Source organism: Musca vetustissima, unplaced genomic scaffold (genome assembly GCF_032173495.1).
Source record: "Musca vetustissima isolate MV318-11 ecotype Yass unplaced genomic scaffold, APGP_CSIRO_Mvet_v1 utg6369, whole genome shotgun sequence".
NCBI classification, from domain to species: Eukaryota; Metazoa; Arthropoda; class Insecta; order Diptera; family Muscidae; genus Musca; species Musca vetustissima.
In genome coordinates, this window is record NW_026889093.1 from 926,480 (window position 1) to 943,085 (window position 16,606).

Genomic DNA, 16,606 nt, shown 5'->3' on the forward strand with positions numbered 1-16,606 from the left:
TGTGGTATTGTCAAAAGTGTATTTTGCAAATATTAAATATAGTGTTAAAAGATTTTTTTTTTCAATTCTGTGCCAGCTTTATCATGTGAAAATCTAAAGTAAAAAATCGATTGGAAATTCGCCTATACATACATACAAAAAGTAGAGTGAGAGAAACTAGCGCGCCAATAAGAGACAATAGAAAAAAGAGAACGAGAATATCTCTCCCTTCCAATGCCATGTAGATGACATTGGAATTACTATACGCACACACATACATATATACGCGACACAAACACCCAACGGACACACGCGTAATTTGTTCGTATATTGCAAGAAACTCGCATAACCAAACAGTAGCAGCAACAGCAAACGAATAAGAAGAAGAAGAAAAATACCCATATTCACCGGGAAATGACAACACTGTGGCCAAAAAGCGCAATTTATTCATTGATAGATGTGGTGTTTTACTCGTCGTCGTCGTTTTATTGTTGATAGTGATGTTGTTGTAAAACTAATAAAGTGACATCAGTCGTTGTGAATGATCAAAGAAGAAGTAAAAAAATAAAAAAGAAAATCGTAACAAAAAAGCAAAGGCACAGTGAAAAAGAAGAGACAAAACAAAATCCAATTGGAAATTGACTAATTTATACACAGATGAATTTGATCATTCCTATTAGCCAATGGGAAAAGTGTTGATTTTCAATGTGGAATAAAAGAAAACATATTGTGCTACCACCATCACCACCACCAGCAACGTCGCCACCGCCACTTACGACAACGTCTACTTCAACAAACACAACAGCAGCCTTTAGCATTATCATCAGTTAAGCATTTTGTTCTTTCTACCCAGCAACAATAAATTTGTTGTCAACTGTTGTTGTTCCACGGCGGCTTTACTACTCTACACATATTGTTAACAACAAAAACAGTGCCACCACATAAATCTATAATATATATAATATATTACGTATAGATTTGTCGTCCTCTCTTTTAGACGACAAACGACTGCAACAATTGTTCCTTTTTTCGTAAATTTGTCCTTGTTTGGCGCTTTTGTACAAAGCAATGGAATCTGGTCCCAATGGGATAAAAGTTGAACCGACACTTGAACAACAACATCTACAGCAGCAGCACCAGCAACAACAGCAGCAGCATCATCACCATCAGCAGTATCCCACCAATCTGCTAGCTCTCAATGGCTCGAATGCACGCTTACTTATCGATCATCCGCTGTTAGTACCGCTGTCGCATCATGAACAACAATTACAACAACAGCTACAGTTGCAGCAGCAGCATCAACATCAGCAACAACTCCAGCAACACCATCTACAACAGCAACAGTTGCAACAGCATTTAGCTTCTCAACAGCAGCAACAACAGCAGCAGCAACAGGCGGATCAACAGCAGCAGCAACAGTTACAACAATTGCAACAGCATCAACAGTTGCAGCAATTAACTGCCGTCTATCCACAGCCGTTGTCGCTTAAACAACAACCCCTTCCTACACCAATTGTTAGTAATGCAGTTGCCAGTGTTGGTGCCCCGGTCGGCGCTGGCACAGGCGGTGTAACTACCACAGCCTTGGGCCCGGCCTCTATCACATCTTCAACCTCATCGGCTGTTCGACATCGTTGGAATGAAAGTCCCGAAGCTAGAGCTCGACGCCTAGCACGCAACGCTGAACGAATGCGGGAACGACGTAACCGCGAAACAGAAGAAGAATATCGCAAGCGGCTGGCCCGCAATGCCGAAGCCAATCGCCTACGTAGACAAAACGAAAACGAAATGGAGCGGGCAATGCGCCTAGTACGTAATGCCGCCCGACAGCGTCTGCGTCGCGCCATGGAATCTCCCGACCAGCGGTCCAAACGACTGATCAAACTTGCCGAACGTATGCGTATGTATCGAGCCAATGAGACTCCCGAACAGAGGAAAATACGGCTGGCCGAGATGGCATCACGGGCCCGTCAACGTATTGCCAATGAATCGCCGGAATCGCGTAAGGAACGACTGAAAAAACTCAATGAATATGCAAGAAAGGTCAGAGAAAAGAAAAAAATTTTAAAAACTGGCGCGGCGCAGACTCCGAATTCCATCCAGAATTCGAATACGACGACGCAAAGCGCTACAAATAATTGTAATAATGACTCTTTAAATCTAAATCATCAGGCACCAGCATCTGCATCGACAACAAGCGGAACCACAACAACACCGGGCAGTGGTGGTGGTGGAGGCGCAGCTGGAACAAATGGTAGCGGCAATTCTGCAACGCCAACCGGCAATGAGGATCTCTCCCGGCAAGGTAGCGCCAATGGAACTGCTGGAGGTGGAGGAGATCCACATCAATTAGCTGCATCATATCAACAGGCTGCCGTCCTGGCTGCCAATCCCATTGAATACTATCAGAATATGTTTATTAATCCAACAACGTTACGCACAGGTAGTGCCACCATCTTGAAGCAGGAACCACAAACACAACCACAACAACAATCTAATAGTAGCCTACAACAAAATCGCTTTGGCACACCACACCAACAGCAAACGGGGGGTGGAGGTGGAGCCGTAGGTGGTGCCAGTTTGCTTGTCGATTCGGAGGCATCAAATCTCTTTTCACAGCATCTGTACGATGAGGCATCACAAAAGGTATCCATTAAACTGCCACAAACAGCAGCTAATGTTCCTCATTTCAGCACAATCGCTAGCTCATTAGATTTATATCAACAACAGAATAAGTATGCTAAGAAGCAGGAGCTTCAACAGGTGGGTATGGTGTCGAACTGAACATGTTTTAGTTTCTTCACGTTTATACGCCCAATTCTAGTTGCGTTTAGGCCAATGAAGAGAAGATAGTTTTGTCCATAGTTCTAATAATTTAAGGATAATACCAGAAAAGTGGGAAAGAAATGCAATAGCCATATTTCATACATCTGTATAGAAAATTATATACTTGACGTATTGTGCTAGGTGCCGCCATAGGGATTTATTAGTTTGTACCTATGGTCGGGTATTTTATGTATTTTTTCATTTCTCTAGTTATTATTAATTAGGCGGCTCAATGGTGGAGGTGTGCAAAAGTGACCAGAGTGTAGGCTAAAGGTAAGAAAAGGATAACAAAACCATTGAAATTATTATTTCAAATCAATGATTAAAATATAGATACATTGTTTTTTAGATTGATACATAGGTGACTGATGCAATGTGGAAATTGGTAATATTTTATGGAACTCAGTTCATTAAAGCAACAGCAGGTTTCCTAATATTGTTTCTCTCAGGAAATACCAACACGAGCTGTGAACCATCTAAGATGGAGTCTGATGGTGCGCATGGTCCATATTTCCTGAGATATGATTATGTCAAGTTCCGCTGGGGCCTTTATTATTGTTGTTGTTGTAGCATCACTAATGCTTATACACAATGGGCTGAGGGCTACATACTTTGGTCGTGTAAGACTCGGGTCGTTTCGGATCGTAGACCCCTCTGTCGTGGAAACTTGCTTTTAAAAATGCACTAAGGATATAAATTTGACGTGGTTGCAGTGCCGATTGAAAACATTTAATCAACCTATAAAAGAAAGTATTAAATTCCCGTCCAAAGGTCGGCTAATAACAAACACTAATCTATTTAAATGGAAATGCTGTCGCGTAACGAATTTGGTCAGGTATCCATAATATAAGGTCTATATAAGGATCCCTGTGGAATTTTCCCATATTTAAAAAAGTATGTCACTATTTGCTATATATCTGCAATATGTCAATCCCCGATTTGAATGTATGGCGGTTTTTTTTTTGCAATTCACTGACTTCTAGAGTGTATACCTAATATTTAATATTTCATGTTTAGTGTTCCTTAAAAGATTTTCCAATGTCCACCAATTCTAAAATGGCAGAAAATATTTAAATTTAAAATATATGCTTTAGATACATGTTCAGTTTGAGAACAACAGCTTTAGTAGATTGAAGAAGTTTTAGCAACTATACATCCGCCCACCCACATACCCACCCCCTTTAGTTGATAGGAATTTTGTTTAGTATTTCCAAAAAACGATGCCAAATATAAATGTTTCCTTAGAAAAAAAAAATATTTATTTACATATATTGTTATCTTTTTCTGATTTTATAAAACAAAAATATATGTATGTATGTGCAAATTGTTGTTGAATAATTTTTGGTTCATTATTCAAAAATGTCATTCCATAACCAAATCAAAGAAATATAATTGAAGCACCATTTTGATACTTAAGCAAGACATGACATGCGTGCATTATTTTAGACAAACAACAACTCACCAAGCAGTAATATCAACAACAGCGGGTCTGTTGGAGGAGTCTCTAGCGCTGCCAGTCAAAATGAGAAAAACGAGGGACAAAAACTGAAGACAACACATCCACAAATACAAAATCCTCCCACACCACTCTACAATCAATTTCCATATTTGGCCACATTTCCAGCGGCTGCCACAGCAGCTGCAGTAGCAAATACCACAGTTGCAGTTACCACACCGCCGAATACACCAACACAAACGGCTCCCGCTGCTGCTTACTATCCCATGTATCATAATGGCTTTCAGTTGGGCATAGCACCGAATACCGTACCGCCACCATTTACTCCGGTACATTTTACCACAGCATCGAATGCAGTGGGAGGATCCACGACGGGATCATCGCCGCCTAATTCGGGTACGCGCAAAATGCTGAAGGAGAGCGGCGGCTCCTCTTCGCGATAGAACTAATTTGTTATTGTTATTGTACTAACGTCAAATTTTCTTTTCTTTTGTGTTTTTGCTTTGTTCCTTTGTTTGTCTTATTTCCTTTTCCTTTCCGTTTTTTGTGTGTGTTCTGTGTATTCTCATCTTGTTATTGTCACAAAATTCTGGCGACATGACCACCTGAGCAGCCAGTCAACAACAACAGCCGCAGCAGCAGCAACAACAGGCACAACAGCAGCAGACACATGTTATACAGGATTTTCCAAAAGCGGTCCGCGGTCGTCCTAGAAAGCTGATATTTAACAACAACAGTAAAGATCCATTGAATATGTCGCCGGACGATATACTCCTGCAACAGCATCAACAGAAAATGAGTGCACTGCTGGAGCAAGAGATCAATCAAATGTTAGCCTCACCACAGTTGACACAGCGACGCGGACGTGGTCAATCATATCAGCAGTTGGCGCAGTTGCAACAGCAGCAGCAACAACAGCAACAGCCACAGGAAATACAACTTCAGCAAATACAACAGCATCCGGACCAGCAACAACAACAGCATCAGCAGCAGCAACAACAACAACAAGATCAACCACAACAGCAACAACATTCCCAACTATCACCCATGCCGCGTAAACTCAAATATGAAAACGACGAAGAAAAACGCAAACGCTTGGAAAAAATGGCCGCCCATCAACGTGCTCTGCGTGCCAATGAAACGCCTGAACAACGGGCAGTGCGTCTACAAAAGTTAAGCGAACGTGCGCGTCAAAAACGCGCGGAAATACGTGCCACCGAAACACCCGAGGAACGGAAAATTCGCCTTGCCAAACAGGCGGAATATGCACGAATGCGTCGCCTTCGGACACACACACCCCATTATAATCGTGTTAAACTGGAAAACGATACAGCTGGCGGTGGTAGTCGCGGTGATGCTGCGTCACCCTCAACGGATCTTTACGGTTCAACTGGTGGTGCCTCAACAAATGGCTACGATACCAAAAATAATATCTCGGCTGATTTACACAGCGCAGGGAGTTTAAGTGGTGGCAGCTTATCGCAGGAGAGTAGTCCTTCAAATAGTCAGGATCATCAATTACAACAGCAACAACAACAGCAGCAGCAACAACAACATCAACAGCAGCAACAACAACAACAGCAGCAACAAATATTAATGCAACAACGTATGTTGCAAACACCTAATCTTCTCAATCACATCAGCAGCAACAACAACAATAATAATAATTTTTTAAAACAGCAACAAGGCAAGGATTTTAATAATCAAACAAATTCAACAAATCAACCGGAAAACAATAACGACATGTTAAAAATTCTCGAACCCATAATTGTTATGAAAACAAAATAAGAAAAATAGGAAACATAGAAACAAAAAACACAAGAGAGACCATTTAAAAAACAAACACACTAACATTGTATTGACAATATGGAAATGAAGATATTGTTCTCTGTCCGGGCAGGACATTTGTAAATTGGTAATTCGGCGAAGATATGCACATTTTTAATATCTGAAATTAAAATTGTATAATAAATTTGATATCACACACACATACACAAATATTTCCTATTCTATTCAGTAATTGTAAATGTTTTTTTTATTTACAAAAAGGTGACATGTTGATTAAGGGCATATGTCTTGCTTTTTATGGCTCCCATTACTATCACAACATGGCAAAAGCTACATGTCTTCCCGTCTATAACTATAATAATTTGAAAGATTTCATTTGGAATGCAATTTTAAATTCAAAATATTTAAGTTGAAATTCGATTATTCTATTTGTAAATTTCAATTACATTATTTTAAACAATTAATTTTCAAATGGAATTCTCAAACTAATTTATTTTTGTCAGACAATACCAACTTTGAAAAACAAATTTTGATTAGATTAAAGTGTGTTTGGTTAAAATGAATAATGAATAAAAATGAATAATTTATATTAAACGTTATAACTTTATTTGTATTTTTTTTTAATTTCTAAATTTGTTTCGACAAGATGGCTGGCCATCTTTCGTTTTGGTTACATATCTATTTTAAAATATATAAAATGAGGAATTTGTTTTTTCTTGTTATTCGGGTTATGAGCCTAGTTTCCAAACCAAAATATTTAAACTGAAACTTAGTTTCACCTAAGCCAACATTAAATGTATTCCCATATTGAGCTGCTGGGGCTCAATTCTTGTTCTATAAAAAAACTGAAATGAAAACTTTCAAAATGTTCATTCAACATTTTAATTCAATTTTACATGTTTACATAGAACAAGAATTGATTATATTTACAATTGTCCTTTTGCCAAAGAACAAGAACAAATATTTTCATAAAAGTCTTTATAAAAAAATGGTCTCCAAAGTCATAAAAAATTCTACATTCAACAAAATCCTAATATTGAAATAATAATAAATATAGAGCCACACAACCACACAAATTATATTCATATATATACATATTTATATGCATACCACTTAAAATAGCAATCACTAGAAAGAGAGAGATACAGGCAATGTGACCACAATTATATATTCTATCATTGATGATCTAATTTTTACAAAGATATTAATTCAACCATCTTGTAATATATATAAATTTTATTGCTTACTTTAAAACATATACATATTTTTTTGTAATAAGTTTAATGTCAAGTCTATTGTCTATTTCATTTTCTCAATATCATTTTTACTACCAGTAAACGAGAAAATTGTTTGTTTACATCAGTACAAAGACAAATGGCCGCTTTTTTAATTCTATTCAAACGGCTTCGAGAGTGCGAGAAAAAAAGTAATTCCAATGCCCTGTTAATTAAAAACCATTAAAAAAAGAAGTGTAATGACTCACTCGAATTAGCTTGAATCAAATTTTTTGCCTGATATGTCCAGGATCCCAACACTAACGTTGAAACGAAATTTAAAGTCGGTACGCTGACTACAAAAATTTTGGGTATCAGATCGCTTTACACACCAACGTTAAAAATTGGTTATTTAGGGTCGCCTGGTTTATTTTAGGATCAGAGGCACTTGTCATAACTGTCTGATCCTTGAATTTGTTAAATCTTTTCACTGTCCGCCACATATGGACTCATCGATAGCATACAGCTTTGCTCCCGGTAGAAATAAATAATTTATTAGGTTCATTCGTGTACTTTCCCAGTAACATTTACTCAGTAAGAATTTCCAAAGAGTAAAATACGATTTTTTCGTTCTCAAGAAAGAAAATTACAAAAAGTAAAATAATTGTATCGACACAAACAATGTGGCGCAAACAAAAATGGATAAAAAGCGGAAAATTGATGTTGTTTATAAATGCTTTTCGGTTCTTCATCCATTTGAATGTTTAATGATACTAAGTCAATAGGTTCGTTCGTTTACTTTCCCAGTAATATTTACTCAGTAAGAATTTGCAGAGAGTAAATACGAATTTTTCCTTTTCAAGAGAGAAAACTGCAAAAAGTAAACGAACAACATCCAGTAAAAATATTGTTTCGGCACAGCTGATTAAAACAACAAACAAATTGGCGCAAACTAAAAAACAGCATTTTTATTAGAAAAATGGATAACAAGCGGAAAATGTATGTTGTTTGTTCCCCACAAACATTTAAAAGGGTTGTGACCTGTTATTCCTGTATCTGCAATTGATATTGGGGTGGACATAACCGATGGTGTTCCAGACATGTTAGGGATGCACACTTTTTTGTTTGGATTGGGACCTAAAAAATCGTTCGCCAATTACTCTCGTATTACCTTATTTTTAAATACTTGCGTTTTCTTCATCCATTTTGGTATTTAATGATACAAAATCAAAATAAAATTCACAAAACAATCAATTTTCTTGAGAACAATTTTTTGTTTGTTTACAAAACATAACAAAACAGCTGATTAAATATCAGCTGATGGTACAAGAAAATTCTTACTGAGTAAATTTTCCTTGTAAGAATTTGCAAATACTCAGTAACACAACTGTCAAATCTGCTCTCTCAATTCACTCTCTTTTACCGGACTTTTGGGTAAACGAACAACATTTTGTAATAATTTGTACAAATTCGTACAAATTATTGAGTAAACGAACGAACCTAATATAAAATTCACAAAACAATCAATTTACTTGAGAACAATTTTGTTGTTTGTTTACAAAACATAACAAAACAGCTGATTGTACAAGAGTAAATTTTCCTTGTAAGAATTTTCAAATACTCAGTAACACAACTGCCAAATCTACTCTCTCAATTCGCTCTCTTTTACCGGACTTTTGGGTAAACGAACAAAATTTTGTAATAATTTGTAAAAATTATTGAGTAAACGAACGAACCCATTAATTCATTGAAATATAATTTTTATTGCGATATTTAAATTTCTATTATTTTTTATAATACTGAAATTATTATAAAAAAGAATGCTTAAAGAAAAGTAAAACAATATTATATTTATATTATTATAAGATGGTAGATATAGAAAAAATAAAACAGCAGATCCCAATAAATATACATATAATAATGTGTAGTTGAACAAGTAAAAGTAGTGGACTATGTAATATTAACCCTAGAAAATCAACAGCAACAACAATATATTTGAAAATGTGATGAGAGGAGCCTAAATACATATGTAACAAAAACAACAGCAACAACAATAAAATATATAATAATAACAAAACAAGAAATAACCGAAAACCATTTAAATATATAACACACAAAAAGATAAATAAACTAAAACACACTCCCTAATATGCAATAAATAATGTATTTATAGAAGGACAAAAAAGAAACCCCTTTTTTTAAGTTTAACAACAAAAACTACATCAACAAATTCTTCAATAGCATTAACACAATATATTTTATAGTTCAGAAATAAGAAAATAAAAAAACACACACAAAAATACCCCCTGACTATACTTGAGTGTGGAATAGTTATTATCTCCTCATTATTATTACTATGAGTTTATAAAGTTTATGTTGCAAAAAATAACAATGTTGTTTATTATTTTTTATTCCTAGTTTTATTTTAATAACACTATAATATATATTTTATTTTCAATTCGTTATCTTTTTTATTTCGTATGTAGAAAGAAAATGTATACATAGACAACATATATATATATACAAAGTAGGAAACCACAACATCAATTTATGAAAACATATACATAAATATATAATAATATATTATTAATGCTAAGATTGTAAAACTATACGATTTATGTTAATATTAATTACTGTGTAATAATAATAAATAACAACAATAACAAAAAATAAAACTAAACTGTAGTACCCCTCCCAAAAACAAAAAAAAAAAAGATATACTTTTATGAAAAACCGCAAAGAAAATGAACAAGAAAACATTACTATATTATATATGAATACTATATATACATATATATATTTATACAATATATAAAAAACATAATATTCATATACATGCATATATACATACATAATATTAATACTTGTATACATGATGAGCGCATAAACATAATTAAAAAAAACATGTATGATTGATTATTATGATACAAACAAACAAAAAAGAAAAACAAAACATAATAAAGTCAATAATTTTTTAAAGTAGTAAAAATGTGAGTTATTTTTTATTATATACTGGGCTTACGATACGATGATTTAGTAAGAAGGAACTTCACTCATAAACCCTTTGATCCCGGATATAAGAAAAACAATCTATGTAAAATGGCATTTACATTATAATTTTTTACCGGGTTACAGTACGCTTACATTTAACCGGATTTCGTTAACCCAGTGGGTTTCAATTGTCATTTTCTTTGCATATATGTCAAATAAATCCTCATAAAGTAGGTTAACCCGGTAAAAATTTCTAATGTACAAGGAGTTTTAACCTGCTTTATGAGGATTTATTTGGCATATATTCAAAGGAATTGACTATTTAAACCACTGGGTTAAATAAATCCGATATAGTGTAAACGTACTATTATTAGACTGAAACTATTTCAATCTCGTCTTCACAAAGAGGTAAGTAAATCAACAATAAAATTCTTGATTGGTGGACAGTCGGAGAGTTTTTTCGGAGAGGGAATGGCAGAATCATCTAAATAACCATATGAACATTGGTCACCATCTACCATCTAAAATGATGACCCTTACGCTGGGTTTTTTTAACTGAGCCTTGCACCTGTACGTTTCAACAGGGGTTTCAGGCGTAGCTGTCAAGTTATTGATATGCTACGACCAAACAGATAAAGAAGACAAAACCATTGACCACCGACCATTATTTTTCTTTTGAAAACTTGACAAAATAAATGCAAACAAGGTGAGGCAGCCACTTTTGAAGGCAAATTTTCGTAAAATTAAAAAAAATAAAAGGTGGATTTCTTTATATTGAGGACACCTAGAATCATAAAATACAGAATATAAAATTATAACCCATTCGGTTTCAAAATGTGTCCAGAAACCCTGAAAATACCAAAATTTTTAATAAATATACAGTGAGTGTAATAAGTATTTTGCCTCAATACAAATTTGACAAAATTCCAATATGTGCTCCTAAAGCCAGCATACTAAAGATGTAAAATGAATTATGTATGATGTAATATGTTTGTGGGCATATTTAGATCGTATTTCTGCAAAAATCACAGCGAAAGACCCATTGTTCTCGAAGATATCGGCCGAAATCTATAACAACCCAACAATGTTTATCACAAAAAAGTATTTTGCTTTTTATTATTATTTTAGAAAAAATATTACATAGAACACGTTTGGTCTTTTTATGGTTACAATTGCAGTTAACCACATACTATAAGAGATTTGGCGACGATTCCAATACACCACGGCATTTTTGCGTGGGTATTTTTATTTTATTTATTTATATATTTCATAGTGCCCAGTCTTTCGACCTTAAGGCTGTAAGCTACATTTCACAATTAAATATAAAATTTATCGTATTAAGCGGCTTAAATGTAAAAGGGAGGGATATTGAACTACTAAAGAATATTATACCGATTAAATTACAGAAAAATTGGGTTTCGCGATTTTTTTTTAAATAATTTGTTTGTCGGGTTTTGGTTTTTATAGTTTTTAAGGTTCTGTCCTCGCGTTATATTTTGCAAAACCTCTTCTTTATTATTCTAAACATATTTGGGATGTTTTGAAGCCGCAATGACTATGTTTAATACTCTCATCTTATGATTAGGACGAGAAAATACCAAATATTAAATGAAATACTGATGGAGAATGTATTGAATGTAAATGTGAGAAAATACCCACGAAAAAATGCCGTGATGTATTGGAATCGTCGTCAAATCGCTTATAGTATGTGGTTAACCGCAATTGTAACTATAAAAAGACCAAACGTGTTCTATGTAACAATTTTTTCTAAATTAATACTAAAAAGCAAAATACTTTTTTGTGATAAACATTTTTGGGTTATTATATATTTCGGCCGATATCTTCGCACCAATAGGTCTTTCGCTGTGATTCTTGCAGATATACGATCTAAATATGTTCACAAACGTACTCCATCATGCATGATTCATTTTACATCTTTAGTTTGCTGGCTTTAGGCGTATATATTGGAATTTTGTCAATTTTTTATTGAGGCAAAATACTTATTACACTCACTGTATATGTTTTTGGGAAATTTCTTACAAAATTAGAACTCAAAATATAAATTAACAGAGAAATCGGTTGGAAAATACGAGGGCAGTTCTGAAAGTTCATAGCCTAGCACAAAAAGCTCGGTATAAACAGAAAAAGTTATGTGATTTGGAAACTTCCATCTCTGTTATGAACATATGTTAAATTTTGTTTCGATCTGCCAACTCCTTCATATAGAAATAGAGTTCAAAAAAGACGCATCCGCATTTTTTTACAATGACAGCAAGTATTTCTAATTTTTTATTGTAAGAAAATGGCGGATGCGTCTTTTTTGAACACCTGTTTCTAGACAAGGATTTTTTTAAACCAGAATAATCTCAAGTTCATCCAGAAGAATTCCTTAGGTTCGTTCGCTTACTTTCCCAGTAACATTTACTCAGTAATAATTTGCAGAGAGTAAATACGAATTGAGAACATGGCAAAAAGCATACGAAAAAAAAAACAATTTGGCACAAACAAAAAAGCTGCATTTTTATTAGTAAAATGGATAACAAGCAGAATATTGATGTTGATTATAAATACTTGCGTTTTTTTCATCCATTTTAATGTTTAATGATACAAAATAAAAATAAAATTAAAAAAAAAAAATAGATTGAGAACAAATTTGTTGTTTGTTTGCAAAACATAACAAATCAGGTGATTAAATATCAGCTCATGGTACAAGAAAATTCTTAATGTGTAAATTTTACTTGTAAGAATTTGCAAATACTCAGTAACACAACTGTCAAATATGCTCTCTTAATTCACTCTCTGTTACTGGACTTTTGGGTAAACGAACAACATTTTGTAATAAAACGAACGAATTCGTTCATGCGTTGAATTCGTTCATGCATTGAAATTTCTTCCTTGATTATAATGCTCAGATTGCTAATATCCGTTCTAATAACAGCGGCTTAAGATTACTTTTCGGGTAATATTTACTCAGTAAGTTCTATTTTAGAGACTTATAGTACGTTTACATTGTACCGATTTAGTTAACCCTGTCGGTTTTGTCAATTCCATTGCATATTCGTCAAATAAATCCTTATAGGCTAATCAGCCAAAAAGTTTTTATGTAAATGCCGTTTTATTAAAGGAATACATTCATAAAATAAAAAATATTTTATGACTTTGTTCAAAATTTAAAATTAACAACTGATTGAAATACATCGAATAGTGTGGTCGGACTATGCTAAAAACGAGTTTTTCAATGATTCCTGTTGTAGAGAGTGCCATCTACGACGCCAAAGGTTTTGAAGGTCCCTCCATCCAACTCTCTCAAAATTTAGAGTACAATAACTTACAAAATAATATATCTAACGTTTCTATTTCTTCTCTTTTTTATCCCCATTTAGATAATGTTGAACATTGAACTTTTGCACACAATTGATACGGAGTATTCCGCCGATTCCATTGAATGGTGTCCCCATACAAATTATCGTAATATTTTTGCATGCGGAACATATCAACTCGAAGAAACCAAGGATGGAGAAGAGGAGAAGCCATGTCAACGCAAAGGCCGTATATATTTGTTCGAATTTGAGAAGGATTGTAACTCATTAAAGGAACTGCAACGTATTGAAACGGCTGCCATTTTAGATATGAAATGGCTAAACTCCAATGAAACTGAAACACCCGTTTTAGCAACGGCTACTGCTTTGGGTCAAATTGAAATATTTCAATTAGTGGATGATTGTTGTAAATTAAAACTTTGCGATTCCATACATCTTAAATCGGATGACAATAATCTATTGGCCTTAGCATTGGACTGGAGACAATGCAGTGACAAAAATGATGAATACGAAATTTTGACATCTGACTCCAAGGGCAATATAAGCCTTGTAACTAGATCCAATGAAAGACCGTTGGAAATATTGAAATCTTGGCATGCTCATAACTTTGAAGCTTGGATATGTGCATTCGATAAATGGGATATAAATCGTGTCTATACGGGCGGTGATGACACATTTCTAAATGTCTACGATTTACGTACGGAATCACGTATTTCACTAAATAAATCGCATTCGGCTGGTGTCACTTGCTTGCTAAGTCATCCCGTGCGAGAGCATATCTTATTGACCGGTAGTTATGATGAAAATTTGCGTACATTTGACACGAGATCTATGAGGGGGCCATTGAGTGAGATTAATTTACAAGGTGGTATATGGCGAATAAAATCCGATCCAATAGATCACAATTTAATGTTGTGTGCCTGTATGTATCATAATTTTAGTGTTGTGGATTTGTCGGATTTAAATGCACCCACGTTAGTTGGTGAATTCGGTGAGCATAAAAGCATCTGTTATGGTGCCGATTGGGGTTTGAATTTCGAACCGGGTGATGCGTGTATGCATATGGCAACATGTTCTTTTTATGATCATAAACTTTGTGTCGCTCGGATTAGCTAAGCGCGGGTATACTCTGTTTTTGTTATTTGTACAAAAATATATACGTATGTATATAATAAAGAAAAAATATAAAAGATTTGTTTTTTATTTGGTTTCGAATCTGTTTCTATTAATGAATGAGAATCCTGGGGAATACAAAAATATTAGGTTCGTTCGTTTACTGAATAGGTTCGTTCTTTTACTGAATAGGTTCGTTCGTTTACTCAATAATTTGTACAAATTTATACAAATTACTAGCATAGGCCCACTATGTCGTTAGCGGATCTTTTAAAAGTTAAAATAAATAAACACTAATTTAGCTACACAATATACTTTTGGATTAAGTATAAATTTGAAACAATTTAAATAGTGATAGGTCCCATATCTTCAATTTTGGAAAAAAAATCTCAGATCTTACTCCGCATTTCTTTCGAACAGAAACATTGATGCCTCTATCCTACTAAATCGAGTGCAGCTTATTTATATTAATATTTTCGGAAAGTGTACTATTGTCTCGATCCTTCAAATTGACTAATATAAATAGGAAGTTTCTCAAATTATGTTGTTCCTTCCTGTAATGGGAAAAAGTAGTAGGTTAAGGTACGTGTATATAGCACGAAATTGTAATTTTATATTTTGCACAGCGCATCATTTATTATACAGAGACCTGCCTTTATAAGGAAGCAATTTCCATTAAATTAAAAAAACTCTACATCTACTCGTTCTGTCGTATACAATATTTAGTACTTTAAATGTCAATGCCAAACAAAAGTGTAAAAATTGTTGTTTTTCATAGAAAAAGCCTCTTACCAAATTTAATATCCACTCGTACCGCCTTATACTATGTATTGTACTTTTTCGTTCATTTTAGAACTTATTTCTGGAAAATATTTATGTATAAATGTTTATTTTTATACAGAATCTCTGATCTTACTCCGTATTTCTTTCGAACAGAAACGTTGATGCTTCTATCATACTAAATCGAGTACAACTTACTTATTTTTATATTTTCTGAATGTGCACTATTTTCTCGATCCTCCCGATGGACACATGCAAATAGTACCATAATACGTTTTTTAAAACATGTAGTAAGTTTTAGTACTTGTGTACCATTATCATCGTATGTTATGCAGAGACATGCCTTTATAGCGAAGATTTCCATTAGAATTGCAGAAATTTAGTATTTCTGGTGCATTACGTGTTAGAAAATCCCCAATGAAAAAACTTTTCGGTATTTATAGTATATCCTCGTTTCCTATTTAGTAATTTTTACTAAAAATTTTCAAAAAAAAAACCTTCTTTAATTTGTTATAGCTAAATATACATACAAAATTTCGGGACTATACCTCTACTCGTTCTGTCGTATACAATATTTAGTACTTTAAGTACACATATCATACTTTGCGAAAAGCATTGTTTTTCATAGAAAAAGTATTGTACCCATATTCTATATCTACCCGTACCACCGTATACAATGTGGTGTACTTTTTAATACATTTTAGAACTTAGTTCTACAAAATATTTGTGTATAAATGTTTATTGACATAGTTCTAGACAAGTATCTAATAATAAGTTCCTATATTTATCCGTTCTACCGTACACAATATTTAGTACTTGTATTTCATTCGTATTCTATTTGTTTATAATATACAAAACTACATGCCGAATTTCAGAATTATACTTTTCCCTACACAGTGCAATATTTTGTATTTTTGGTGCCATATAGTACGAATTTCCAATAAACCAAGCCTCTTATTTGTATTAAGAATTGGACATTTTTGCACTCTAAACTTACATTTATATTTTTTACCATTCACTGTACAATATTTAGTACAATTTTCCAAAAATATTATGCATATCGCTCTATTTGTAATAGTTTCAACTACAGACTAAATTTCAGATTTCAATCTTTGTCTCTCCCATTATAATTTAATATT

The 16,606-nt window shown here is 33.8% G+C and overlaps 2 protein-coding genes across 2 annotated transcripts; both read left to right on the forward strand.

Moving 5' to 3' along the window:
- Window positions 1-981: 981 nt before the first annotated feature.
- Window positions 982-6,049, forward strand: LOC133336816 (myb-like protein Q). The gene is made up of 4 exons (XM_061545095.1): window positions 982-2,742; window positions 4,252-4,657; window positions 4,875-5,130; window positions 5,284-6,049. Exons 1-4 carry the CDS (start codon window positions 1,048-1,050, stop codon window positions 6,047-6,049), a joined length of 3,123 nt encoding a protein of 1,040 aa, XP_061401079.1. The 5' UTR covers window positions 982-1,047.
- A 7,591-nt stretch (window positions 6,050-13,640) lies between these two features.
- Window positions 13,641-14,690, forward strand: LOC133336818 (diphthine methyltransferase). Its single transcript, XM_061545096.1, has one exon. It carries the CDS (start codon window positions 13,641-13,643, stop codon window positions 14,688-14,690), a length of 1,050 nt encoding a protein of 349 aa, XP_061401080.1.
- The last annotated feature ends 1,916 nt before the right edge of the window (window positions 14,691-16,606 follow it).